This window comes from Trichechus manatus, unplaced genomic scaffold (assembly GCF_000243295.1).
Source record: "Trichechus manatus latirostris isolate Lorelei unplaced genomic scaffold, TriManLat1.0 scaffold00048, whole genome shotgun sequence".
In the NCBI taxonomy this organism is placed as follows: domain Eukaryota; kingdom Metazoa; phylum Chordata; class Mammalia; order Sirenia; family Trichechidae; genus Trichechus; species Trichechus manatus.
The window spans coordinates 13,977,195-14,004,761 of record NW_004443984.1 but is presented as its reverse complement, the minus strand read 5'-3'; the positions used below and the strand labels follow the sequence as shown (position 1 = coordinate 14,004,761).

At 40.2% G+C, this 27,567-nt stretch overlaps 1 protein-coding gene across 4 annotated transcripts in view; it reads left to right on the top strand.

The window, feature by feature from the left end:
• Positions 1-686: 686 nt before the first annotated feature.
• DDI2 (DNA damage inducible 1 homolog 2) overlaps positions 687-27,567 on the top strand; it is a 40,520-nt gene continuing 13,639 nt past the window's right edge. For 2 of the 4 annotated variants that reach the window (XM_004377224.2, XM_023732162.1), the window contains exons 1-7: positions 688-1,060; positions 10,380-10,509; positions 13,984-14,220; positions 15,860-15,986; positions 19,528-19,655; positions 22,061-22,189; positions 26,176-26,279. In XM_004377224.2, the coding sequence (XP_004377281.1) occupies positions 923-1,060; positions 10,380-10,509; positions 13,984-14,220; positions 15,860-15,986; positions 19,528-19,655; positions 22,061-22,189; positions 26,176-26,279 (993 nt within the window). In that variant the 5' untranslated portion in view covers positions 688-922. Of the gene's footprint in view, positions 1,061-10,379; positions 10,510-13,983; positions 14,221-15,859; positions 15,987-19,527; positions 19,656-22,060; positions 22,190-26,175; positions 26,280-27,567 lie in introns of all 4 variants that reach the window. The other 2 variants (XM_023732161.1, XM_012555794.2) reach the window with 2 other exon arrangements.

Sequence of the window (27,567 nt, the reverse complement as noted above, 5' to 3'; positions counted from 1 at the left end):
CCGCCCCCTGCACCTAGCACATGGTAGAGTCAATTCAGACTCATAGCGACCCTATAGGACAGAGTAGAACTGCCGTACAGGGTTTCCAAGGCTGTCATCTTTAGGGAAGGTGACTGCCACATCTTTCTACTGCACAGCTGCTGGTGTGTTGGAACCCCTGCCTTTCGGTTAGCAGCCAACCGCTTAACCACGGAGCCACCAGGGATCCTTGGTAGAGAAGGCCCTTAATAAATGCCAGTTGGATGGATAAATGACGTTGTGGAGTTCTGCACAAACTTGTTGCCCATCGAGTCGATTCCGACTTATAGCGACCCTATAGGACAGAGTAGAACTGCCCCCATAGGGTTTCCAAAGAGTGGCTGGTGGATTCCAACTGCTGACCTTTTGGTTAGCAGCCAAGCTCTTAAACGCTGTGCCAGCAGGGCTCCAACTTCAGTTATTAAACCGATCAATGAATAGATTTTTCTTTCACCGCGTTCCTTTTTTTCCCTCCCTGTTTTCTTGCTCTTCCTCCTTCTTCCCTCCCATTCCCCTTCCCAGGCCTCCCCTTTCAACCCTCCCCATTCATCCCGCCTCCTCTCCTCGGCCCCGCCCCCCCATGCGTCGCGAAGGCGGCGGGGACGAGGAGGGCTTTACGGCAGCTGCGTTGCGGCGGGGCGGGGCGTCGGGTGCTTGGCGGCAGCGGTGGGAGGCAGGCAGGCTGACGGGCAGACGGACTGGCAGGCGGGTGGCGGCGGCGGAGCTTGCTGGTGAGGGCGGGAGGGAGTGAGTCACTGAGCGTGTGTGAAGGAGGGAAGCAGCCAGCGAGCGGGCGAACGAGCAGCTCGCGCCGTTCCCTTGCAGCACCAGCCAGGCCCCGCCGCCACAGCCCCTCAGTCCCGCGCCGAGGCCGGGCCGAGCCGAGCTGGATCGGGCCCGGGCCATGCTGCTCACGGTGTACTGTGTGCGGAGGGACCTCTCCGAGGTGACCTTTTCCCTCCAGGTCGACGCCGACTTCGAGCTGCACAACTTCCGCGCGCTGTGCGAGCTTGAGTCCGGTATCCCCGCAGCCGAGAGCCAGGTACGCCGGGCAGCGGGCGGGCCTCTGGAGGTTTCCTTGCCTCGGGGCCTCAAGCCCTCCCTTTGCTACTGATGGAGAATGGGGCCGGAGGTGTAGGAGGCGCAGGGATGGCCATTCCCAGCCCGCACCCGCATCCGGGAGGGAGCCGGAGTCGGTAGCTGCCCCCACACACCTGGAGCATGGGCTGGGGTGTGAGAGGAGGGAGCGGAGAACCCGGCGGTAGACGTACCTACTGCAGTGTGAGGGGCGCATGGACTGTTGAGGGCCCTCTTCACCTTCTGGTTTGTCGCTCCTTCTCCCCGAGTTTGGGATGTCTTGGAGCTAACAAGTAGCACTTGATTTGAAGGGCTTATAACATCCTGCTTCGCCAACCAGAAATACCAGCCTGGATCACTTTGGTAGATACGTGTTCATCTGCTTTGCTATTTTGGAGAGGGTTCTTGCCGACATATATGGAATTTATCTTTAAATGTACACATCTGCGCCTTAGGTGAGGGGAGAAGTTTGAGACTTGGCACTACCTGCTTTTGAGGTCTTTGGAAATGCTTTTATTTTCCTTACCACATGTGTTTCTGGCTCGATTCTTTAAAAAAAAAAAATTACAGGTTCAACTCAAGCTGTTTGTTTCTCTCGTTTCTTCCCTGGCAGTAGGCCAAAATCCCTCTTACTTCAGGTCACTTCAGAGTTTTGGTCAGTTCAAAGCTCAGTGCTTTATAAGGCTATTTGCTTGAAAATGATCTAGTATTTTCTCCTTAATGTGATTTGGTTGTTTCATTTCCCTACCCGACTGGACAGAAGTTCAGCTCCTCTTAACATTTTTAGTAATTTATTCTCAAAATGCAGGATTGGTAAAAATAACTTTGTGGCCTTCATACTAAAACACTTAAATCTGATTTGGTAAGTAGGCCTCAGAAGACATAGTCTAAACATTTAAGAAAATTATCAGAGTCCTCCAAGGCCCCAGAATGTACATCTTGATTCCCTGTTGCAATTATGAAATAGTTCCAAAAACCATTGCCCCACTGCAGCTTGTTTTGCCCTGTGTTGTGGTAAACAAATGTGTCAATATTTTGTTCAGAAGTATGATTCCTTTACACTCTGAACTTCAGAACCTTGGCATAAAGCTGAATACCAAGAAAGAATTTATTTCAGGGCACAAAGTGTCATTCAAATACACCAGAACCCCCCCCCCCAAAAAAAAAAAAACTACAAAGAAATTGGTAAAAAGGAATTTTCTGCAATTTCTATAAAAAGTTAATCCACAAAAACTCAGGAACCAGTTCCTGTCGATGAATCCCTCATGTGGAGAACTTAGAAGGGACAGTTTCAGTAGGGAGGGAAAAATCAGCTCTTAGTAGTTGAAGGTAGCTTTGTCAGTTTTCTTTCCACTAGCTGTTGTGTTACCCTGATTATAATTACCAGCTGGTAGGGAAGATAAAGGAGCCCTGGTGGCACAGGGGTTAAGAGCTTTTGGCTGCTAACCAAAAAGTTGGCAGTTCGAATCCACCAGCTGCTCCTTGGAAACCCTATCAGACAGTTCTACTGTGTTCTGTAGGGTCGCTCTGTGTCAGACTCTAGTCAACAGCAACGGGTTTAGGGGAAATAAAATGTAAATTGATTTTGTTGTTATTAGAGCTTGGGAAAGGAGGTAGATTGAGATTGTTTCTATTCCATTTTCTGAGGTGGTCATAAAAAAATTTTAAGTAAATTAAAAAGGGTATCAGATTGAAAGACAAAGAATCGTATGGTTGAGGCAGGCACTGCCCTCTGCCAGGTCTGAGGTTAGAAAGACCTTACAATTGAACAATTAGACCAACTCCAAATTCTTTCTTATTCATTATGTCAATGTTTTGGAATTTACTTCCTTCACAAGCCATATTAGCATACAGAAACCTGGGCTCCCACTAGTGTTAAGCCTGTATTACATAGCTGTAAACAGCTCCTGTTTTTCAAGTTTGTTCTGTTGGCTCCATTGTAACCTGACAACACAGTATCTATTTTAAGATGTCTGGTGGTCGGTTGTCTTTCACTTGCTTGCCCATCAGGCAGGAACAGGATCCACCCTAGACACTTGAGTCATTTCCTTTCGTCAAATCATAATAGTAAACATCGTTATAGTTTTTTACCCACAAATAACATCATCTTTGCCTACTTGAGTCCCTTCCTTTACTGCTTTTATCTCCCGGGGTTCTCCCACATTATTCATCTTCCCTTCCTCCCTCGAATGGTTCTCCTGGTCTACCTCCTCTTATTTACCATCTCCATTCTCATTCCTTTGCCTCCAATTTCTGACTCCATTTCTTCAACGGAATAAGTATTTTTTATGTTCTTGGGTATTCTTTCCTGCCAATATGTGTCCAGACCACTGGTCTGCAAACTTTTTTGGTCATTTATCTCTATCAGTAAAATGTTTCTGAACATGCATGCTTGTTAGGAACTAATGTATTATGCCTATGCATGCATACATAAAATATGTATGTGATATATACGTGAGTCACATTATATACATGAATTAATACATTATGTACATTATAAACAAGCGCAAAATAGAACTTAATGAAGGATAAAATAAGATATATGGAAATGAAAATTCAACTCTTCTATTTTCTTCCCACACCCTGAAAGAATTGTCTTGCATGCCTGTTCCACATTGACGATCACTGGTTTAGAATTCATTCTTTCACATTAGCATCAAGTGTGCATAAGTATACACTTGGAAAAGGTGATAATTTTTAACAGCTTTAGTCTGATTATAGCAGTTATAATGCAATGTAGAGCATGATAACAAATTTAGAATAGAAGCCATCTCTACTTTCGCATGTGATTAAAGCTAGGCATGTTCCATCTCTTAATACAAGTGTGGTCTTGGAAACCAGTCCTGGCTGTGTTTGACACTTTGATGCAGACTTGGCTGGGTGAACTTCAAACAATTATCAGAACTTAGCTTCACTTTAAATTAGTGACTTCATGTTTTTGAAACACATTATAATTTACCTCTGCATGTGGAGAAACGTGTGGAATGTGTAAGGACCCTCAAATGAAAGGCATACCTAAGGGCCAGATATTAGGAGATCATTTCAATAGTATGATCCTGGAAATGCAGCTCTGCACACAGCATGATTTGTGGTTTGTGAAACATTATTTTAAACCAATGGAAACTGAAATTTTCGGTTGTAGCTGCTTTTGGAATGTTTATTTTCGCAGGTAATTTTCATGTATTTCTTTCCCCCATATTGTTGTTAGTTGCCGTTGAGTGGGCTCCGACTCATGGTGACCTTATGTATAACAGACCAAAACATTGCCTGGTGCTGCACCATCTTCATGATCATTGATATGTTTGAATCCACTGTTTTGGCTATTGTGTCATCCCATCTCATTGAGGGTTTTCCTCTTTTTCGATGACCCTCTACTTTACCAACCATGATGGCCTTTTCTAGCAAGTGGTTTTACCTGATAAAAATACTATGTATTCATGATAGAAAATGTATAACATATAGGAAAATATAGAGAAGAGCATAATAAATTGTTGTCTCAGAATCCAGAGATAATGGCATTTTATTTTTTAAAGCTTTTTTCCTTTATATAATTATTGTATCTTTTAAACATAATGGGGCCTGAACTGTATAATTTCATATCTTACTTTCTCTGTCAACACTAAGTTGTCAGCATTCTCCTGTAACATTTCAAATTCTTCAAATTTATAATTGTTTAATGGTTACATAATATTCCATCATATAGATGTACTATATTTAGTCATTTTCCTCTTGCTGGGCATTTGATTGGGGGAAATTGGAAGCAGTTACGAGTAATATTGCTATGACTATCCCAGTACTTAAGGTTTTGTCCCCATTTCTTGTTGTTTACTCAGGATAAAATCTTAACCTATGAATTACCAGGTCGAAGGTTTAAAAATAGTGTGGTATAACCTCCTCATTCAACTTCACAAGGAGGAGAGAATCAAGATGAACATCAGCCAAGGCCAATTCCTGTGAGGTGGAACTCAAACATACCTCCACCCTTCAACCTTTTTACCAGTTCTGACACCAGCCATCCCTCCGACAGCACTCTCTATGTCTCTACTGGGTTCGATAGTTTGTTGCAGTGGCCACACAGAACTCAGAGACAATATTCACGATTACGGGGTTTATTAGGGGAGTAACAGATTACAATTCAGGATCAGGAACAACTCAGAATATAGTTATTTGATTAGGATGGCTTTTTCACAGCTGTGCCCAAAAGCAGGCCTCTCTCAGGCCCTCAGCCCCTCAGCCTTGCCTCTACCCTGCTCTGGCAAGTGTTATAAACCCCTTTAGCTCTGCCAGTAAGTGCCCAGAGACACCCCGCTCTGCCAGTAAACGTCAGCATGAAGGCACTCAGCTCTCATTCTGTGGGTTGGCACACCCACTGTAGCCACCTCACCGTCGGCTGCTGCTGTTTCTCTGCTGCCGCTTCTCACTGTCTCCTGCCGTCTCCAGTGCCACAGCTCTCTGTTTCCTGGATCTAGGAGGTTCTCAGTGCAGGGACCCCAGGTCCAAAGGACATGCTCCACTCCTGGTTCTTTCTTGATGGTAGTAAGGTCCCCTCCCTGCTCCAGGATTGGTTCTCTTTTAACCCTAGCTGGATGGCAAAACTGATCAATCCTCTCATTAGGGTTCCATATCCCTTATTTGCATGGTCTCACCTCCGCAGGGGTTCCATGTACCTTATTTACATTATCAGCAAGCTGTCTAATCCCCTTGGTGGGCCACAAGTACCTTATTTGTATAATCCCACCGAATCATTTTATAGGAGCCACAAGACCATGGCAAGAAAGAACATATAAAAGTGATCCATTGCACCGCAAAGGTATAAACTTTTTGAAAGATTTTTTAGTAAATAAGGAGCCCTGGTAGCTCAGTGGTTAAGCACTCAACTGCTAACGGATGGGTCAGTAATTCGAACCCACCAGCAGCCCTGTGGGAGAAAGATGTGACAGTCTGCTACCGTAAAGATTTACAGCCTTGAAAACCCTATGGGGGAGTTCTACTCTGTCCTGTATGGTCGCTATGAGTCAGAACCAACTTGATGGCAGTGGCTGGGTTTAGTAAATATTGCGAAATTGCTTTCCAGAAGGGTTGTAAAAGTCAACCTATTGCATGGAATAGTATATGTACAGCACTTGGCATATAGTGTGTACTCAATTAATGGGTATGATTCCAGAGGTTTTATGTGCAGTTTATGTCCTTAATGCTAGAAATGCATTGTTAAAATTTCTGTTAATTGAAGACATATCCAGAGACCAGAACACATTTGGCATCGTGTTTAAAGGTTTCGGGGGTTTACTAATTAGTCCATTTTGAAATGTTGATTAAGATTAGAATTCACTGTCTAGGGTGCCTCCTCTGGAGTAAGTACTAGCAGTTGTGCCAGTTCTGCAGACTAAGACTTCTAGCTGTATAAATTCTCCTTTTGCAAGTTCTTGTAGTGGCAAAACTTTTGAGCTTTGGAGGCTTTGAGTTGGGTAACATGAATGGTGCAGAGCATCACCTCTGTGTCTGGAATGCCATCTCCAAAACATTTTTTTTCCTTTAAATTTTACTTACTTTGTTGTTACTAAGAATATACACAGCAAAACATACACCAATTCAACAGTTTGTACATGTACCGTTTAGTGACATTGATTATATCCTTCGAGTTGTGCAACCATTCTCACCCTCCTTTTCTGAGTTGTTCCTCCCTCATTAGCATAAACTCAGTGCCCCCTAAGGTTCCCATCCAATCTTTCGAATTGTTGTCAATTTGATCTCATATAAATAGTACTTAAAAGAGCATAATGCTTAAGGCAGACCTTTTTTTACTAGTTAAGCTAAACTACTGTTTGGTTTTAGGAAGAGCTCAGGGGATGTTTTTGGTTCAAGGTTCAGAGATTACCTCAGGGCAATAATTTCAGGGGTTCATCCACTCTCCATCACTCCAGAAAGTCTAGAGTCCATGAGAGTTTGAAATTCTGTTTTGCATTTCTCCCCTTTTGATCAGGATTCTTCTATGCAAAACTTGTTTTGACTGGTAGAGATTTGAAGCCATTGGTCTAATAGATACTCATGTTAAGTTGGAAAATCATCACGCAGATTTATTCTGGGACTTAAGCTGTCATATAGTTGTCTTTCTTAGACTCTAAGCCTATTCTAACAAAAAGAAATGACTTCTTTGTGGCCATTATAATTTTGGCCAGGCTTTCATTTATCTCATTGGTGTCCTTGGACTAAAATAGAGTACAACCTCTGCTTTATCAGTATGAAGAATGTTTGCTTCTCCTCCACATTCTCCAGTATTTCTAGGACGTTGTGGCAGATAGCAATATTCCACGTTTTAATTACATTCTTAGTGATTAACTGGATCTTAGATTTTTGTTGTTAGATCACACTGCCTTCCTTTCAAGTTAGATTGTCTGATGAGGAAATACTGTAACTGAACAGTGGTGGAGTGACGTTTGGCATCTGTAAAATGGGAGTCCAAAGAGCAAGTTGTATGTAGTGTTCCCCTCTATGTTCAGGATAGAGGATGCATTGAGCCATGGACATCACTCACTTAGTGGCAGTGAATCACTTAATAGCTGTCATTGAAAGTAACTCAGCTAATTCAGCAGGCCACTTTGGGATTATGTTTGGGGAAGTTGTATAGTATTTGTGAAGACTGTGATCTCAGTTCCCTGTCCATAAAAGGGGGCAAATAATTGTGAGACTTCAGTAAGAGAATATGAGGATTAAAACCCTTTCAAGACCCAATTATTTTCTACTTTGAATTTTTTGTTGATACCATGTGTTTTCATTAATGGAAGCATGCTAAGTCGTTGAGTGTGTTTAAAATTTTGGTTGCTGATACAGATTTTGGGAAATATTATGTGGAAATACATGATGAGTGGGTGCCCGTCTGGCCCACCTGTCATGGGTGGCAGGCTTTCTTGAGGGGTGTGTTCCATCTGGGTACATTGGGCACTCCTGGTTTTGCCTGGTAACCCCAGCTGTTTTGCTTCAACAAATGTTTCTTTCACCATTCACTATCACACAAGTCCCCACTGGAGGGCAACAAATACTTTCAGCGGGAAAAGTAGAGTCCCAAGAAGCCTGAGAGGTGGAAACAATGGGTGGGCAGTTGTTATCCCAAGGGTCATGAAAGAGTTTAAGTGGGAGACTGAGAACCTAGTTTGATGCTGGCTCTTAGTAGAAGCTCACTTAATGTTGTTGTTGTGTGCCATAGAGTTGATTCCGACTCATGGCAACCTTATAGGGCAGAGTAGAACTGTCCCATAGGGTTTCCAAGGACCTTTTGGTTAGCAGCCTGAGCTCTTAACCACTTTGCCACCAGGGCTCCTCACCTTAATGGTAGCTCCTATTTTAATTTGACTTTCCATGTAGTGTTTTCTACATAGAGCGAATTCAGTGGTCTTGTGGAAAGGAGCATTCCAGTCCCCCAAATTTGATTCCTCATTGTAAATAAATAGACATTCTCTTATAAGTACAGTTAGAATCTGTCACTGTCCTAGGAGACTGATCATATATCTCTAAATATACTGATAGTTGAGTTTCTGAACCTAGATAATAAAGGAGGCCTTGGAGTACTGGTGACTTCATTGTCGTGGCTTCACAATGTTGATACCACCTGGTAAGAGCCTGCCTGCATGGTGTTTCTCTTGGCGTGCCTTCTCTTTCTTGCTGCACAACTCAACCTGTGCCACTAGCCACTCAGGTTTATGTTGTGTTTTTTTACCCCCTAGCAGTCCCTCAAGTTGTCCTATGACACTCAGGTTGCGTTGCAAAAAATCTATGTTGATTATGGTGTAGTTTTACTGTGAGATGTGTGCTTAAATAAACGAGTGTGAATGGGATGATAGAGGGACACCTGCGATCTGCTTTAATGTTTTAACTTTGTAGGTTGAGGGTGAGAACTAATAATATTTTCTAGTTAATGTATGGAGCTTGTAAAATATAATTGGACCTACAAGTTCTGCAAATCAATTTTTTGCTCTTCTCCATAAGGATTCAGTTTTGGAGGGAACTAAATTCAGATTCCTGTTAGTTCTCTTCCTCATGTCAGCACAAATTCTGAATCACTTCTTTTCCAGTTTTAATGCTGCATTTTCAGGTTCTGTGCCACGCAGCCTTGGTATGAGAGCTGTGAGGATCCATGAGGAGACATTGTAGTGTGGTAGTATAGCACAAAGAACTGGAAAGGACAGCTGTAATGATCATCTAGCCCCACCTGCTTGTTTGACAAATGGGAAATGTGAGGCTAAGTGACAGGTCCCACGTCAGGGAGTTATTGGCAGAGCCAAGACAGAACTCAGGTTCCTCGGTTAGCATGCGACCCATTGTTCTGTACACCGAAAAGCAAATTGTAAAGAAGAAAACCTTTCAAAGTGTGAGGTTTATTCTGTATGCCCCTTTGGAGTACATGAGGATGCAGAGCAGGTTTTATGTTCTTTGATAGTAAAATTATAGTATGTATGTCTTACGTATTTCTTTTCTTTCCACAATATGTTGTTTCATCTGTTTTTATGCTCCTGGTTTTTCTTCAGTGTTCGACTATACGTCATAAAATTATTTTTATTAGTATATCCTTGATCTTTTTAGCATCTGTGTTTAATCATTCTTTCCTGAATTTTTTCCACTTTTTTCCTCCACTCATAAACATAAGGATGATAAAACTTTGGAGATGGTAGAAAAGAAGGAAGAATGCAGGAAGGTGGTATTTGGGATCCTTTTAGACCTGCCAGTGAGCAAGATCATTTAAAAGTGTACACATTATTTACTACTACTGTAGTTAGCATACCCAGAGTAAATCATTTCCATTTCCCTCCCTGCTCCAAATTAAACCTAAAATTATATTCACTACTTGCATAAATTCATTCATCCTTTAATTCAACAAATATTTGAACATTAGTTAAATAGCAGTCCCTGTTCTAGACATTTGGGATGTGATGAACAAAACAAAGTCCTTGTCCTCAGGTAGATAGCTTACATCTTGGTGGGTTAGAAAGACAAACAAATAAGCAAATAAATACATGTTAGGTTAGAAGAGCAAGTGAAACACCCCAGGGGGCAGGTTGATCTTTATTGTTTGAGGAACAGCAACCATGGTGTGAGATGAGGCCAGAGGGGGCCAGACGCCAGATTGTTTGGGACTGGTCGGTGATAAGAAGGACTTGGGTATGATGGGAAACCGTTGGAGGGTTTTAAGCAGGGAGTGACATTATCTGATTCAGAGAAAGACTATGGTTTTTCTGCTTTTATGCCATGTTCTTTCTCAGTGCTTTATGCTATAAAACTTTTTCTTGTCGTAGATTGTCTATGCTGAAAGACCTCTCACAGACAACCACAGATCACTGGCCTCTTATGGCTTGAAAGATGGGGACGTTGTGATTTTACGACAGAAGGAGAGTGCAGACCCTCGACCTCCAGCGCAATTCCCAAGTAAGAGATCTCATAATGGTTCAGTGGTGCGGTGGTTAAGATCTTGGCTGCTGACCGAAAGATCAGCAGTTGGAATCCATCAGCTGCTCCTTAGAAGCTCTGTGGGGCAGTTCTACTCTGTCCTGTAGGGTTGCTATGAGTCAGAATCAAATCGATGGCAGCGGGTTTAGTTTTGTTTTAACACAAGCATCAGGAGTCTCTGGGTGGTGCAAACGGTTAAGCGCTGAGCTACTAATGGAAGAGTTGGCGATTCGAACTCACCCAGAGGCATCTGGGAAGACAGGCCTGTTGATCTGCTTCCAGAAGGTCACAGCCATGAAAACCCAATGGAGCACAGTTCTACTCTGACACACACGGGGTTTCCATGAGTCAGAATCGGGGTCTCCATGAGTCAGAATCAACTTGATAACAAGTAGTTAACACAGGCATCAGTAGGTAGCATAGAGTGGTTCAGAGTGCAGGGCTTTGGATTCAGACTGCTGGAGCACAGATCCTAACTCTGCCTTTGGACAAGTTATTTAACCTCTCTGAATTGGTTTCCTCATCTGTGAGATAGGTGCCATAATCAACCCAACTCCTAGAGCTGTCATGAGAATAATGCACGTAAGACCTTTAGCACATAGCAAGCCCTCAGTAAATGTTAGCTGCTGCTGCTGCTGTTATCAGTAATTATACAATAGTCTTTATCCTTGGGAAGGACTTGAAAGGCTACATGTGCCTCTGATTCCTGACTGACTTTTGCTACTATGTGTCTGGCCTTCAGGGGCAGGCCTTTGTAGAGCATTTTACAAGTCATCTAGGCACTCCACCCACATTTCATGTCATCTCTTAACTGTCGTGGGGGAAGAGATCCCTCTTTACGGTTTTTTATCATTAACAGATGAAGTTCAAATTTTAAATGATATCTTCAAAGCTACATAGCTAATAAGTGAAAGCCCAGAAATTAAACCTTGGTGCTTTCTTCATTACAGTGAACTTTATGAACATAAAGCAGCTGAGCAACCAATTTCTGGTTCTTCCCTATCAGCGATGTTAATCATGTAATAAGAAAATGTTATCTATATTAGATGCTCTATCTGGAATGGATATTTATAGTCTGTACTCTGTACACAGAGATTTAGGGAGCCTCTGTGTCCCTGAAATAATACACATAAGTGTATGTGTGTATGTGTGCACATGAGTGTGAAGAGTGAGTTCATAGCTTTCTTCAGATATTAGAAGGGGTTCATGATCCACGAAAAGCTTTTAAGTTCCTGATATGGAACTGTTTGATGAAGTGTATTTGTTTTTTTCCACTACTTGCAATATTCTGGTAGATTTCTTTAAACAGTGTTTAGCTTCTAGGTCATCTGGTTTTTAAAGTTTATGGTAACAGATGATAGGTGTCTGGGTGATGACAGGCTTCAGTTTATAACACAGTGCTTCCATTCAGCTTGAAACTGGAGCTATAAAAGACCATCAAGCACCATCCGTAACAGATCTGGATTACATTAGTCCCTTGGGGCTATTGCTAAACTTTAGAGAAAGTAGTGGCTAAAATATGCCAATAAATAAAAATTTGCAGAACTAGCTAACCAAATCTCCCGTTGTTTAGCTTAGTGAGATTGTTAGTTCTGGGGATTCACAGTTTTGTTTTTGTACTGTCCAATTTGGACGAGAGAGCCAATATTTGGGGGAGGGAGAACTTGGTCTATAAAGATAAACAAGTTTTTAAAAATCATTCTGAAGCGAATGGACTCTCAAGATAATGTGTAATGGGTAGAGAGAAAATTTCTCAGCCCGCCAACAAAGCCCATCCATTGATGTTTGGTTAGTTGGTCATAAAGATTACAGCCTAGGAAACCCCATGGGACAGTTCTACTCTGGTCATATAGGGATACTATGAGTCGGAATCAACTTGAAGAAAGTGGCTTATTGAACCCATGCTAAGAGGTGAGTTATCTTGTGCTTGAGTTTAAGCATTCCCTTCTATTTGAGGTCCAAGAGGCTTCAGGATAGCCCAGGACTGGATATAAGTATGCCCATCAGATACATTTTGGGGCTGGAGAAATGTGAACTCACTGAGGCCTAGTCCCTCGTTCTGACTTTGTTTACCTTCCTTCCTTTCTACCTTCCTTCCTTCCTTCATAAAACTTTTTTTTGATAACAGCTTTATTGAGATACAATTCACATACCGTAGAATTCACCCATTTAAAGGGTACAATTCAGTGGGTTTTAGTGTATTCATAGAGTTGTGCAGCTGTCACCACAATCAATTGTAGAACATTTTCATCACCTCACAAAGAAGTTATTACCTGCCAAACCGCTACCCTCCTCACCACCACTAATCTACTTTCTGTTTGCCTGTTCTGAACATTTTATATAATTGGAATCATACAGTATGTGGTCCTTTGTGTAATAAAACTTTTAGCTCTCATAATTTTTTGGATTTATTACCATATACTGCTTTTGCACTGTCTTGTTGTTAGCTGCCATAGCCAGGTGGTAGCTGTGCATGAGGTGTACTGGCCAAGAGTCGAAACTGGGCCTACCACATGGAAGGCAAGAATTCTACCACTGAACCACCAGTGACCTCTATAATAAAACTTCTAAAAGGATTAAAACTCCTTTTTATTTTTCTTCCCTTTTTTTTTTTTGTGGTAAATATACATATGTAACAGAGCATTAGCCATTTTTTGCGTGTACAATTCAGTGACATTAATTACATTCATCGCATTGTTCAGCCATCACCATTGTCCATTTCCAGGTTTTTCCATCACCCTTAACAGCAGCTCAGCGGCTCCTAAGCAGTTAATCCCCCTTCCCTCCCTCCCGCCTTTCATTTTAATAAGGTCAGCTCAACCTGGGAGTTGTAGCGTATAAACCTGTTGTAACTTTTGGTGTAGTCAGCACTGACAACCTGTGTAACTCCCTTTTCCTTCTGTTTTTCTCTTCTGTAAAACGATTACACCCGCTAGCGTCCCAGGGGCCTGGAAAGAGTTAGTATTGATGCACAGATGAAAGTGTAAATTCAAAGCACTATTAGAACCTCACCAGATCAATGTATTTAGCACAGACTTGCAGAGTTTAACATCTGTGTTGTTCACTTGATGTGTATACTTTATCCAAGATGTCAAAGCATATTCTCAAGAATCACATTCAGATTTATGAATTAGGTTTGGATTTAGTTTTAATTTTTTTAAAATATAAATAAAAAACTTGATACATATTCTGGGATATTTTATAAGCCAGAAATTTGGGGTTATTAGTATTGTTTACTCCCCTCTTTTCTTTCTTACTGGTTCACTCTCATCGACTCCAGTCTTTATGTTCTAAGTCAGCATGAGAAAGGTGATAAGAAAGAGCAGGGGAAAAGGCATTAGAGATCTGCAATTACCATTTACTACCATGGGTTCTTGTATGAGCAAATTTCCTTCAAATGTTTGCTTTTGTGGAGTTAGTTGGAGTAAACTTTGAATTGATTTTCCCCAACAGACTTACCACGAATAGACTTCAGTAGTATAGCTGTGCCTGGCACATCAAGCTCCTGGCAGCGCCAGCCACCAGGAGCACAGCAGCCGCACTCATCTCCTGGAGAAATAGCTTCATCTCCTCAGGGCTTGGACAATCCAGCCTTGCTCCGAGACATGTTGCTGGCCAACCCCCACGAGCTGTCCTTGCTGAAGGAACGCAATCCACCCTTGGCAGACGCTCTGCTCAGTGGAGATCTTGGTAAGCTTATAAGTTTGGAAGCCTATCAAACTGAGCTGTGGTGAAGCAGTTGTGTCACAACAGATGTGGAGAGACTCATGCGGCTGGTGCGTTCAACCACTGTGTCTCATCGTTTGTTGAACATATCACTTGGTCTATGAGAGATAAATTAGTGCTAATGTCAAAGGCTGAGTTAACTGGCAGTCGCAGTAAAGTTTTAGGTTTGCATAGAGCCTCAAACCCATCTAGGCTAGCTCCCTCATTTTACATTCTTTTCTAATTGTTTTTAGCAGCACATACCCCAGGTGGTGATTATTTTGGCTGCTTTGGTTAGATCCTCAATTGAAGAGACCACCAATAAGCTAGCTGATACCAGCTGAAATCTTTTAGTTGCAGGAAACATGTCCAGTACCATCAACTTGTATGGCACAATAGAACCGTTTATTCTCATCCAACCCAGGTTTTGGTGGTATTACCAAAAACTATTGCCAGCAGTTTGTTTGGAGCTGTATTTGAGGCATTCTTTTATTAAACAGAACATTTATTTTTTAGTGTTGTTTATGAATAAAGTTTTTTCTGTAAATTTCTCCCATTTTACTCTTGTGTTCATGAAGCTGTACTGGTTAAATTTTAAAGCATACTAGACACTTAATAAGTCATTCCTGAAATGACTGTTTTTCAAATAGAGGTAATATCTACACACAGAGAAGGATGCAGATTTTAAGTACACAATATGATGAATTTTGATGAACGTACCCACTCATGTTACCACCATCCCAATCAAGATATAGAACATTTCTATCACTCCAGAAAGTTCCATTGTATTCCCTTCTAGTCATTTTCCTCCCCCCATAGATTACCACTGTTCTAATAATCATTCTAGATTTAGTTTTGCCAATTTTTGAACTTCATATAGATGGAATCAAATAGTATATACTCTTGTGTCAGGCTTCTTTTACCCAACAAAGTTTTTCTTAGATCGATCCAAGTTGTATGTGTTAGTAGTTCATATGACCATTATCGTGGTTTCTTTAATTTCTTATGTCAGCATATCTAGTTGCCAAAAATGCGATGATGACACATTTAAGTTTACACTTTTAAATGTACCACCATTTAAGAAATAGCAAAATAAAGATTCTTGTTGTAACATATATCTTATAGCAAGCAGTGTTTTCTTCTTACTAATTTTCCTGACTATTTTCCATCAGGACATATAAAATATAGATAAGCTAACAGTTGTTTGCATGTCACTTACCTGGTTTAAGGCAGAGTGTATTCTAAAGAAAAAAAGGCATTGTAGTGCTCTATTTTGTTTTGTTAGGTGGTAGGACAATGAGGGTAATGGGAAGAGGAGGAATGGGAGACATAGATTTGCCACACAGTTAGTAGTTCCCCCCTGATTTAGCTGGGAAGTCACTACCTCTGAGTAGAAACAATATGATACTTTATTTGTTTATACTACATTTAAGTGAAGAAATAGACTTGCTTCAGAGAATAAAAACAAAATGTAATTGCTCACCGCAGATAATTTTTAGGCATCCTCTCTGAATCTCTTCTAGTTGCTTTTTGAGAAGTTGTTTGATGTGTAAACGTACTAATAAAGAATGAAAGTATAGCAGGACTTAACACACACACACCCCTGCTCCCCATATTTTTGCAGAGAAGTTTTCTAGGGTCCTAGTGGAGCAGCAGCAGGACCGAGCCCGGAGAGAGCAAGAAAGGATTCGTCTCTTTTCTGCTGACCCTTTTGATCTCGAAGCTCAGGCTAAGATAGAAGAAGATATAAGGTAAGGCGTTTCTTCACCTGAAGAGCAAGACTCAGAGTCCTGATTTCCCAAACTACAGATGATCTTGCATGACTGGGAATCTGCTCTGAGGTAGCTTCCCTACTTTGCAGTTGAGATAGTAACTTCAGTCTTTTAGGTTATTCTCTCCTCTTCCATTTTTCTCATATTTCAGTGAAAAATTACAAAACTGTAGGTACCCAACTTAATTACTGTCCCTTCTCCCAAAATTTAAATAAGGACTCCCTGACTTGCAGAGAGGAGAGAACATCATTACAGCAGCTCCAGATAGAGCGGAAGCCCGCATCTGGTGAGATCCCTAGATTGGCGCTACATAGGATGATTCGATTCTCTTTTCTTAGAGAGATTGTGAGTCTTGATTAAGTCCAGGGCTTGGACACGATTGAGAAACACCTCTGCATGAATGGTACCTATAGTCCTAAGTCTGATTTACTGCTGAAGTTCTTGTACTGGTCCCAGTGGATAAACTGACAGCCATGCAGTTCCAGCTCCAATTTCTATAACGCAGTGGTTCTCACCTGGGGCTGCATTAAAATCACTTGAGAAGCTTTTTAAAGCTTAAAGTCAGTGAGATGCCTGGGCTCTACTGCCAAGTCTGATAAATCAGTCTTCAGGCTTGGGGCCTAAACAAATAAAATGACACTGATGCCAGCCCCGGTTGGTTTACTAGTCACAAACAAGACCTTGTTCAGTCAGTCCCTTTGAATAAAAGAATAACTACCCCTCCCCGCCCCATTCAGTTTTTGTTGCTAATTGTGAAGGTCTTAGTATAACTACAAAGAACATAGCCGTACTGATAACTACTTTTAGCCTGAGTAGTCTTTTAGGGGCTGTGTCATGATCTTTAATGAAGCCTGACTTGGTCATTTTATTACAGTATCAACTTGGAAAGTCAAATAATGGTTTTCTTATTTCTTTTCTCACTGCATTGGAAATCAGAGAAATGGAAATTGCATGTCAGAATCAGTTGACAGCCCTCAGCTATTCACTCGTGTTCCTGTTTATTAAGTGTTCCCATTAACTGTATCAGGTATATCTTTGAGAAACTAGTTAAATCTACTCAGAGAAATAGGAACACATTTGTGTTCTCTGAAGGGGACCACACTATAGGTATAAGGGAGAATGAACATACTTTTCAAGGATAAATTGTGTTCAGCCCCGGAAACACTGGGGATGGGGATGGGGTGGGGATGGAGGTCATAGCCAAACCATGATAACTGAGCTCCTGAAGAATGGAAGTGAAATGGGACAGATCCATATGGCTCATGATTCATCCCAGGAGTAGGGGAAATACATCTATTCTTTCAAAAGAGAAAACCTTGTGCCTCTGAAGAAACTCTCTATATACAGAGCCCAGAATAGTCAAAGTAACTGGTGTTATTTCAGAGGATTTTTGCTGAAACTGTTCTTGGTTGGAGTTGGTGCAAGATCTGGGCTGCACAACTAATTTTAGTTTATTTCTAAATTTCATCCTGTGGCATGGGAGGAAAGCTGTGTAATTATATCAAATGCCTATCAAAGTTTTACTTGGTGCATCACACCAGTGATTATGCAAGGTCTGTGTACAGTGAGGTATAATGGCTTGCATATTGGCCTGACCAAATTCAATGAGTGTGACTTTGACTTTTTGAGAAGTTTAATATTTTATTACAGAAAGGCTGATAAAGCCATCAGTTTAATTGAACTAGAGCATTATTACAAAAAGAGCAGGCACTATAGTTTAGAGCAGGAGTTGTAAACTTTTTCCACAGAGGACCAGATAGTAAATATTTTAGGCCTTACAGGCCATATGATCTCTGTTGCTGGTGTTCAAACAGGTGATGGCTCATAGTTGCCCTGGTTTACAGTGTAGTTTACTCCGTGTCTTGGACCCTCTTCTGTTATTGTCTCAATTTTTAGGCAAGTTGCCCGCCACCTGCCTTAGTTTCCATTTTCCACATATTAGCGTTGGTAGTGTTTTATCTTTAGGGATATTGGATAGTTAAAAGGAGATTGAAAATGAAGCCATGAAATATATATATATATATATAACTCCGTTTTATATGCTCCCGGTCATGTAGGAATTAGAATATGTTGAATTTTTAAAGAAATTATTTGATGGACCAGGTGATACATATGTGTGTATGTGTAGTTTGTTTATTTGTAGATGGATGGTTAGCATCCGCTCTTACGCTACCATTGTATACTCGGTGCCTTATGCCTCTTGGCAACCCTATAATAGGAATTATCCTCATTTTACAGAGTAGAAAACCCAGTCTTGGAGATTAGGTAGCAGGTGACTTTGACTTCAAAACTCTCATACTAGCCATAAAGGCAGTTAACATTTATTAACCACTGACTGTGTGCCCGACACTTTTCTAAGAACTTTGCAAGTATTAATATCTTCATGAAAACCCTGTGTGGGTAGGGTAAAATGAAGCAGAGAGGCTAAGTAACGTGCCAGAGGTCATACAGCCAGGAAGTGGTGGAACCAGCATTCAAGTCTAACTTTGGTGCCCACGTTCCTTACTGTACACTAGAGCTGACTTCACATCATGACTTTATTAAGTACACATGGTTTCATTAGACACAAGCAGTTGAAACCCACTGCCGTCAAATTGATTCCGATTCATAGCGACCCTATAGGAGAGAGTAGAACTGCCCCACAGAGTTTCCAAGGAGCACCTGGTGGATCTGAACTGCCATCCTTTTGGTTAGTAGTCGAACTCTTAACCACTACGCCACCAGGGTTTCCAAGCAGTTGAAGCACCTGTGTATTATGTTTCTAAACTATTCATATTGCACTGGACATAGGAAGTGTACCCAGATACCCAATAAATCTGTAGTTAAAATTGGAGCCTGCTGGTATTTGAAATACTGGTGGCATAACTTCCATTATCACAGCAACACGCAAGCCACCACAGTATTTGAAGTAGCAACAGGGTCACACATGGTGGACAGGTTTCGGCAGAGCTTCCAGACTAAGGCAGACTTAGGAAGAAGCACCTGGCAATCTACTTCCAGAAAAATTAGCTGATGAAAACCTATGAACAACAACAAAACATTGTCCGATGACACAGTGGCTGCAGCAGTGGCTTCAAATACACCTATTATTGTGAGGATGGTACAGGACCAGGCAACATTTCATTCTGTTGTACGTGGGGTCACTATGAGTTGGACCAAACTCAGTAGCACCTAACAACAACAACAAAAGTTGGAGCGTTCACAAAATCCAACATCCTGTAGGATAAAAAGTGTTGTAACCCCGGCTGTGCAGAAATTTCATTTTCCTGTTTCGGAGCTTGTAAAGGGAACATAATTGTTTTACATAAGAGTGATTTTTATGCCTTTAGATTTTCTGCCAACTGTTTATCTTGCTGCCTTCTTACTAAGTCGCCTGTTTCAGACCAATTTCCGTTTCCGTGACTCAGCTGCTATAATTAGGGCAAAAGATATGTACAAACCTGTTTTTTATGTTCTGACTTCGAAACAAAGTTTTCTTCATGGAAATAATGCTTTTAGTACTGGTTTTGGTTTGTTACAGGCAACAGAACATTGAGGAAAACATGACAATAGCTATGGAAGAGGCTCCGGAAAGTTTTGGCCAAGTAGTGATGCTATATATTAACTGCAAAGTGAATGGACATCCTGTGAAGGCCTTTGTTGACTCAGGTGATGTCTCTGTCTTTTGTGTCTCAGTCTTATCAGCCAGCATTCTGTCCTTACACTGGGAGAAGGGGAGACTTTCAGTGTCTGTTAAGGTTGGCGATGGCCCTTCAGAATGCTAACAAGCCTGGGAGTGATTGTTTCACTTGCTAGACTTTTCTTGTTTGTGATAGGTTTATCTCTTTCATCATTTTTTAACCAGCTTTGTATTTTGTGGTGTCTCCTTTATTTTCTTATTTCCCCTTATTTGGCATCGTGGACTTTTAGGATATCTCTATAAGAAATTGGGAGTTAATAGGTTTAGGATAGGATCTGTAAGAAGGAGCTGTGTAGAGTATAGCTCATGCATATATTTCAGCCTGTTCTGTGTGCCAGGAGCTGTGAGGAACACAAGGATGTACAGACATGGCTCTTGCCCTTAAAGAGCTTAACATCCAAGTAAGGAGACAGTTTCCCTACTTGAGGATTTGGATAATCCCTGTACTTATTCATGCCTTTTCTTCGTGACAGCTGTTTTCTTTTTAATAAGACCACACAGTGCAGAACTGCATGGGTGTTGGGGGGATGCGACTGAGTGGTCGTATGCCTGTTAATTCTGGGTACCCTACTCGAGGCTGTAAGATAATGGTGAGTTTCCTAGAGTAGAAAAAATCCTTGTTCAAATAATATTTTCCTCCATTTGTTCATCCACAAAATGTTCATAGGACAAAATCTGGTGATCATTCAGTTTTTAAAAATGTTCATTAAGTGCTATGTGCAGAGCCTTGTGCTGAGTACCTGGGGGCAAGACTTACTAACTAGGACTTCACAGGGCTCTTCAGCCAGTAGAAGAGAGAAGTAAGTACATAAGAGACGCTGATATAGCACTCAGCATTTATTGAACCTTTACTATGTGCCAAGCACCATGCTAAGTGCTTAATATATATCATCTCTCTGAATTCTAATTAATCCTCAGAACATCCTTATGAGACGTATTCTATTTACAGATGAAGAAACTTAGATGTAGAGAGGTGAAGTCACTCTTCCAGGTATATAAAGCTCGTGACTGGCAGACTTTGGATCCAACCCCATATCTCCTTGATGCCAGAACTCAACCACTGTGCAAAAATCAGATGAATATTGGATGGACATAGAGGCCACATTCTCACTCTCATGGCATGCTCAGGAGTGGCTTCCCAGAAGAGGGCATTTAAACTGAACTGCCTCCTTGGGAACAGGATTGGGGCTTCAAGCTGAGGCTTGAGAAAGGCAGGAGAGCAGTGCCAGGGGCCCTTCCCATCCTGGAGTTGATTCATTACTTCAGTAGCTGGCTTGTGTGGATTGAGTTGGGGAGGGAGGAAGAAAAGAGAGAATTGCCTCCCCAAATTCCCTTTTCCTTTATTATTATTTCTAGGCCTTCTTGAATCTAACTTTCCTCAAATGCCAGGAGCTTTCCGTGCCCCTAAAGTAGTAATATAAAGTACCTAATAAGTAACGTGAACAGGAAGTGTTTGAATCAAATGAGATGAGAGATCACTAGGGAGAGGTAGTCAGTGTGGGAGGAGGTGGGTCTTGACCTAGGCCTTAAAGCATAGGTGAGATTCAGAGAAAGTGAGAGCAGGGGAGGGTGGTCTGTGCAGGAGGGGCATGACTATGTCAAAGTGAGTAAGGGGCAAAGGGGACACATTCCTTCTGCTACAGTGGAGGATTTAGAGTAGTCAGATGTACAGCTGGAAATAAATAGTGGGGCCAGGATGAAGTGGAATCTGAAGCTGTGGCCATGTGGTTTGAAACTAATCTTATAAAGAGTGGGAGCCACTGAGGATTTTTGAGCAAATGAATAAGTGACCAGAAGAAAAAGTAACTTGAGAAAATGTTTTGACGTGGTTGGTGAAGACTGCTGAGTGTAAAGTAATGCTTAATTTAACATCTGTAGATATGGAGCCCTGGTGGCACAGTGGTTAAGAGCTTGGCTGCTAACCGTAAAAAGGTTAGCAGTTCAAATGCACCGGTGGCTCCTTGGAAACCCTATGGGGCAGTTCTACTCTATCCTGTAGGGTCACTGTGAGTCAGAATCAACTCGATGGCAACAGGTTATCTATAGACATATTGGTCATTGTTTGAGCTTTTGGAAGGTCCTTTCCAGGTAGTTTTGCTTTCTGTTGGTAAAGTTTTAAAATATCATTTAAATATGACATTGCAACAAAATATTCTTTCCCTCAGTGTCAAGTTCCCATACTATGTTTGAGATCCCAGTATGGAACTGAAAGTTAAATTAATTGGGGCAGGAAACCTGCTAGGTAGGAATGATTTCACACCCACAAAAGCCTTGGGGTATACTTACTTTTTGCACTGTTGTTGATGCTGTAGTTTAAGTCTTACCACAGATGTGGATTTTGTTTTTATTATCTGATGTTTTCCTCCCCCTACAGGTGCCCAGATGACTATTATGAGCCAAGCTTGTGCAGAAAGGTGTAATATAATGAGGCTGGTGGACCGTCGGTGGGCAGGAATCGCCAAAGGAGTGGGCACCCAGAAGATTATTGGAAGAGTACATCTAGGTGAGTGAACGGCACTGGGAGTTTTTGTGATAGGGTAGTAGGTTTTTTTAATTTTTTTTTTTTTTTTTTCAGTTTCTTTTGGGTGCACTCATCTGATCCAACAAGCCTAATTTCTACAAATTTTTTTTTCTTCTAAATTTTATTTATTTTGTTGTTTTTGCTTACTCTCACATTCAAACAGGATATGTGAATTATATATGTGTATGTGTGTGTGTATCTATCTTAGCTATCGATGATGTAACTTGTTTTTTCTTTTTCTAAATTTTGTTTTGTTGTTGTTGAGAATATACACAGCAAAACATACGCCAGTTCAACATTTTCTACATGTATCATTTAATGACATTGATTACATTCTTTGAGTTGTACAGCCATTCTCACCCTCCTTTTCTGAGTTGTTCCTCCCTCATTAACATACATTCACTTCCCCGTGAGGTTCCTATCTAATCTTTCAAGTTGCTGTTGTCATTTTGATCCCATATAGATAGTTCTTAAAAGAGCATAATGCTCAAGGCAGACCTTTTTTTTTTTTTTACTAGTTAAGCTAAATTATTGTTCGGTTTTAAGATGACTCAGGGGATATTTTTGGTTTAAGGTTTATATTGTAATTTTTTTATTGTGATTTCTTTGGAGTAAATGGAGATGGATGCATATGTTCAATCTTTCATCTCTAATCAAAATCCTCTTTTTCTTTTACTACCCATTTAATAAATATTCACTGTAGAGAATTTGGAAAGTATAGAAATGTGAGAAGAAACGAAGGTACCTCTCATCCTTTCAGTGTAAATCAACCACCATTAGCATTTGGGCACGTTCTCCTTCTGGCCTTTTTTCTGTGCACTTTTTCATGTTAAAGGTGGTCATATAATGAATAGGATTTTATACTCTAAGAAAAGGTGACATTCACAGCATGTTCCCCATGTCTCTATAACTTTCATAAGCATCATTTGAATAAATGCATAGTATTTTTTTTTATTATGGTTTAGGTGAAAGTTTACAGAGCAAATTAGTTTCTCATTAAACAATTAATACATATTGTTTTGTGACATTGGTTGCCAACCCCACAATGTGTCAGCACTCTCCCTTTCTCGACCTTCTCCCCATTTCCATTCATCCAGCTTTCCTGTCCCCTACTGCCTCTCGTCCTTGCCCCTGGGCTGATGTGCCCATTTAGTGTAGTACACATGGTTGAACTACATGTGTTGTTTGTTTTATAGGCCTGTCTAATCTTTGGCTGAAGGGTGAACCTCAGGAGTAGCTTCAGTACTGAGTTAAAAGGGTGTCTGGGAGCAACTCATAGTATTGTGTTATATGGGTTTAATGATCAACTTTAGAGATATGGTTTTTCCCCAATATTTCATGATTATAATATGGCAGTGAATTTTTATGTACTGTTATGCATGTTTTGACTTAGTCAAGATTCCTGTCAGTAAAATTAATAAGTCAAAGGTTATGATTGTTTTAAGGCAATTTATATGTATTGCTAACTTGTAACAACCTGTTTCTCCAGTACTGAATGAGTATTCATCTTACTACATCCTTATACTATCATTGAGTATTACTAGCCCCCCTCTTTAATTTGCAAGTAAAAAAGTGGTTTCTTATTGTTTTAAGTTACTTTTCTTTCATTGTAAATGATAGTTTTTCTATTTACCCTTTTTTCTTTTTTTGTAGTTGTTTATTAGATCCTTTGTGTTTCATCTGTTAATTTACGTAGAATAAAGATAGTTTAAATACCTTACTCTCGTATACCTTCACAGTAGGACCCTGAGCAGGATACAACAAACTGGTCACTTCAGAGGCTGATTTCTCATGGTGTTAAGTGAGATGAGACGAGGAGCAGACAAAAAAAGTACCTGTCCTTTGTGCTCTTTCTTGTGGATGGACAGGTGGTACCATTTTGCAGTTTTGCAAAAAAATAAAAATAAAAAGAGAGCTATACCATGGATTGGAAACTCAGTATGTTGAGGATGGTAACTTTCCCACTTTGATCTACAGAGTCAATGTAATACCATCAAAATCCAAGCTGATTTTTTTTTCCTAGTGGGCCTTGATACACTAACTCTAAATTATATATTTAAATTTTTGTTGTAATGCACTCTAGAATAACTTGCCCTTCCAGATAGCACGACCAAAAGACCAGAACAGAAATAGACCTGTGCTTATATGAACCGTAATAAATGAGAGTGGAAATCTTACAGAACAGTGGGGAGAGTTTTAGGAAATGTGCTTGGACAACTGGTTATCCATATGGGAAGAAATGAATTGGAAATTGGACTCTGCCTCACACCACACACAGAAGTCAATTCAAAGTGGTTTAAAGACCTAGATGTGAAAGTCAAAGCTTTTAGAAGAAAATATAGGAGAATATCTTGGGTAGGGAAAGCGTTTTCTGAAGGAAATGACTGATAAATTCAAGCATGTTAAGATTAAGAATTTGTCATCAAAAGACAACAGAGAGTGAACAAACACACACAAGTTGGGAAAGGATATTAGTAACATAGAACTGATTCATATTCAGAGTGTGTGTGTGTGTGTGTGTGTGTGTGTGTGTGTGTAGATACCCTGCAGCTCAGTCAGAAAGACCATATTAAAGTTTACAGAAACATTTGAACAAACACTTGAAAACCATATGGTTAGTAAATAGATGAAAAGTTGCTTAACTTCATTACTAATCAGGGAAATAAAAATTACATACCAAATTAGCAAAGATTTTAAAATCTAATAGTAGGTGAGAATGTGGAGCAGTGGCAACTCTCATACACTGCTGGAAACATTTTGGAAAATATTCAGCATTACCCAGGAAAGCTGAGCGTAATATACCTGATAACCTGTGATGCCACTTTCTGGAGTATACATTAGAGAAACTGGCATGACACACCAGGAGACATGTACAAGGATATTTGTGGTAATACTGCTTGTGATGGCATAGACTGGAAGTAACCCAAAAGTCCAGTTGTGGTGGAATGGATAAATTAGTTATATATTAGACATTGTAATATCCTAAGCAATGATTTAAAGTGAAAGAAGTACAGTCACATGCATCTACAGGGATATATCCTAAAATTTTTTTGCATAAAAGAAGCAAGTCATTGTTCAGAAACACAAAACTAAACAATACGTTGTTTAGAAATACATCCAAAACTGGAAAAAAAATTTTTTTTTTAAAGCTGGGAATGTGGCTAACACAAAAGTCAGGATGGTTGAAGGGAGGCCAAGAATAAGCTGCAATCAGTAGGGCAATACCCAGACTGATAAATTAGTTTACTGTTTCTTAAACCTGGGGAGTAGATGCATGGGTGCTTGTTTTATTATGCTTTAAGCTATACATGTATTTTATTTACTCTTCCGTTTGTACGATATATTTAATAATAAGGCAAAGGAATTTTTTTAAATCTTAAATATAAAGTAAGGTATTTGACAAGAGAGGCAAGGTAGGAGGTCTTGCTTCTTTTGTCAGATACTCTTCTCACTTTAAAGGCAAACACAGGCCTTTGGAGTTGCCCTTGGTTTAACAAATAGAAATTTGATTATAACAGGCAATAATAAACAGTTTTCTTTTTGGAGATAATTTAGAAGGTTCAGACTCTACAGATTTAATTTCTCTTTCAGAAAAATTTTTGCAAGTATATAGGAAGTAGGTGGTTAATATTGGAGGAATTGGTCTCTCTCTCTCTTTTTTAAAATCCTTTAATGCCTGCTTTCCTTACCAGTTGAGCATGTGTCCTAATGGCATCATATGTGAAGCCAGACATTCCGGATAGTTGTTTGGCCAGATCCACTTTCAGAGCTGGTGCCTTCATTGGCTTTTAAACTGGTCATTGGTCTTACTGGATTTTCATACTTAGTCACCTGTTTGCACGCTTCGCCTTGCTATTGACCAGTTACAGGAAGCAAGGCACAGAGTGGTAGATAGATTTTCAGAACTTGCCTGGGTGGAGTTCTTGTAGCAGAGATCAGTAACCTCTTCTCTTCTTCATGTACTTTAGCTCAGGTTCAGATTGAAGGAGATTTCCTGGCTTGTTCCTTCTCTATACTTGAAGAACAGCCCATGGACATGCTTCTAGGACTGGATATGCTTAAACGGCATCAGGTAATTAGGGCCTTCACTTTCTTTTTGCATCTGTATTTTATATGTTATATGCATATTGTAACATCATTTCTGTTGGTTGTGTGTACTGGAGAACTAAGAAGCATGACTTCAAACCTGGAGAAATTTTTCATTGATAATGTCATTCAAGGATTGGAGTTATGTGTGTCGGTAGAAATAGAACTTGTTTTTGTGAAGTCTTTCTGTGAATTTATTATTAAATCTTGCCATCTATTTTGTGATCATAATGGGCAATTTGATTCCCTTATGTAATGTTTAGATTCTCATTAGATCTCAAGTGGTTTTTTGATGGATTTGTAGGCACAATGCTGATTTTACTGCAAGTGTGAATTTAGTGAATCCTCAGTAATCCTTAGATGCTGGCCAAACAGTATTTGGGAGGAAGACCTTCAAGATTAAGGAAAATGTACATATGATATTGGGAGTGAAAGTTTTTATTTACTACAGGGAGAATAATTTATAAACATATTAATTTGCAAGGATTTTTATATTTCTACTCTGAAGGCTAACAATTTGTTTTAGGATATACCCACCTCATTGAAGAAGCAATTAGTGTCCACTGGGTAATAAAATTTTTTACTGCAGGGTTTCATATCTAGTCAATATTTTTATGTCACTAATATATTTAAAAATCTTTTTAAACTTTTAATTCCTGTGTAAGGACACGTATTGGTATTCTAAGCAAAGTACAACATTTTAAATAGAAGGGATGTGTAAATGTATGTATAAAAAAAAAAAAAACTAGTTTATTAACTTGTCACTGTTTCCCCTGTAGCATCATTTAGTTGTGATATAGACCAGCAGTCTCCAACTTATAGATATAAACCATATATGTGTGCAACTGCCCTATATTAAGTAATTGTAAAAATACACAGAAATTGAGGGATAGCATAAATATGAAATAAAGAATCTTTTTTTAAAGATTATCTTGCACATCTGCCACTTTTGAGACTACTGGTATAGAAGTTTTTTTGTTGTTCTTTTTTGTTGTTGTTGTTTTTAAGAACATACATAGCAAAAACGTATACCAGTTCAAGTTTTCTACGTGTACATTTCAGTGACGTTGATTACATTCTTCTAGTTGTGCAGCCCTTCTCACCGTCTTTTTCTGAGTTGTTCCTCCTTTAACATAAACTCACTGCCCCCTGAAGTTCCTATCTGATCTTTCAAGTTGCTGTTGTCAGTTTGATCCCATAAAGATAGATCTTAAAAGAGCATATGACATAGAGTTTTAATATAAGCTGTAGTTTATGATGTTGAGTTTTAATAT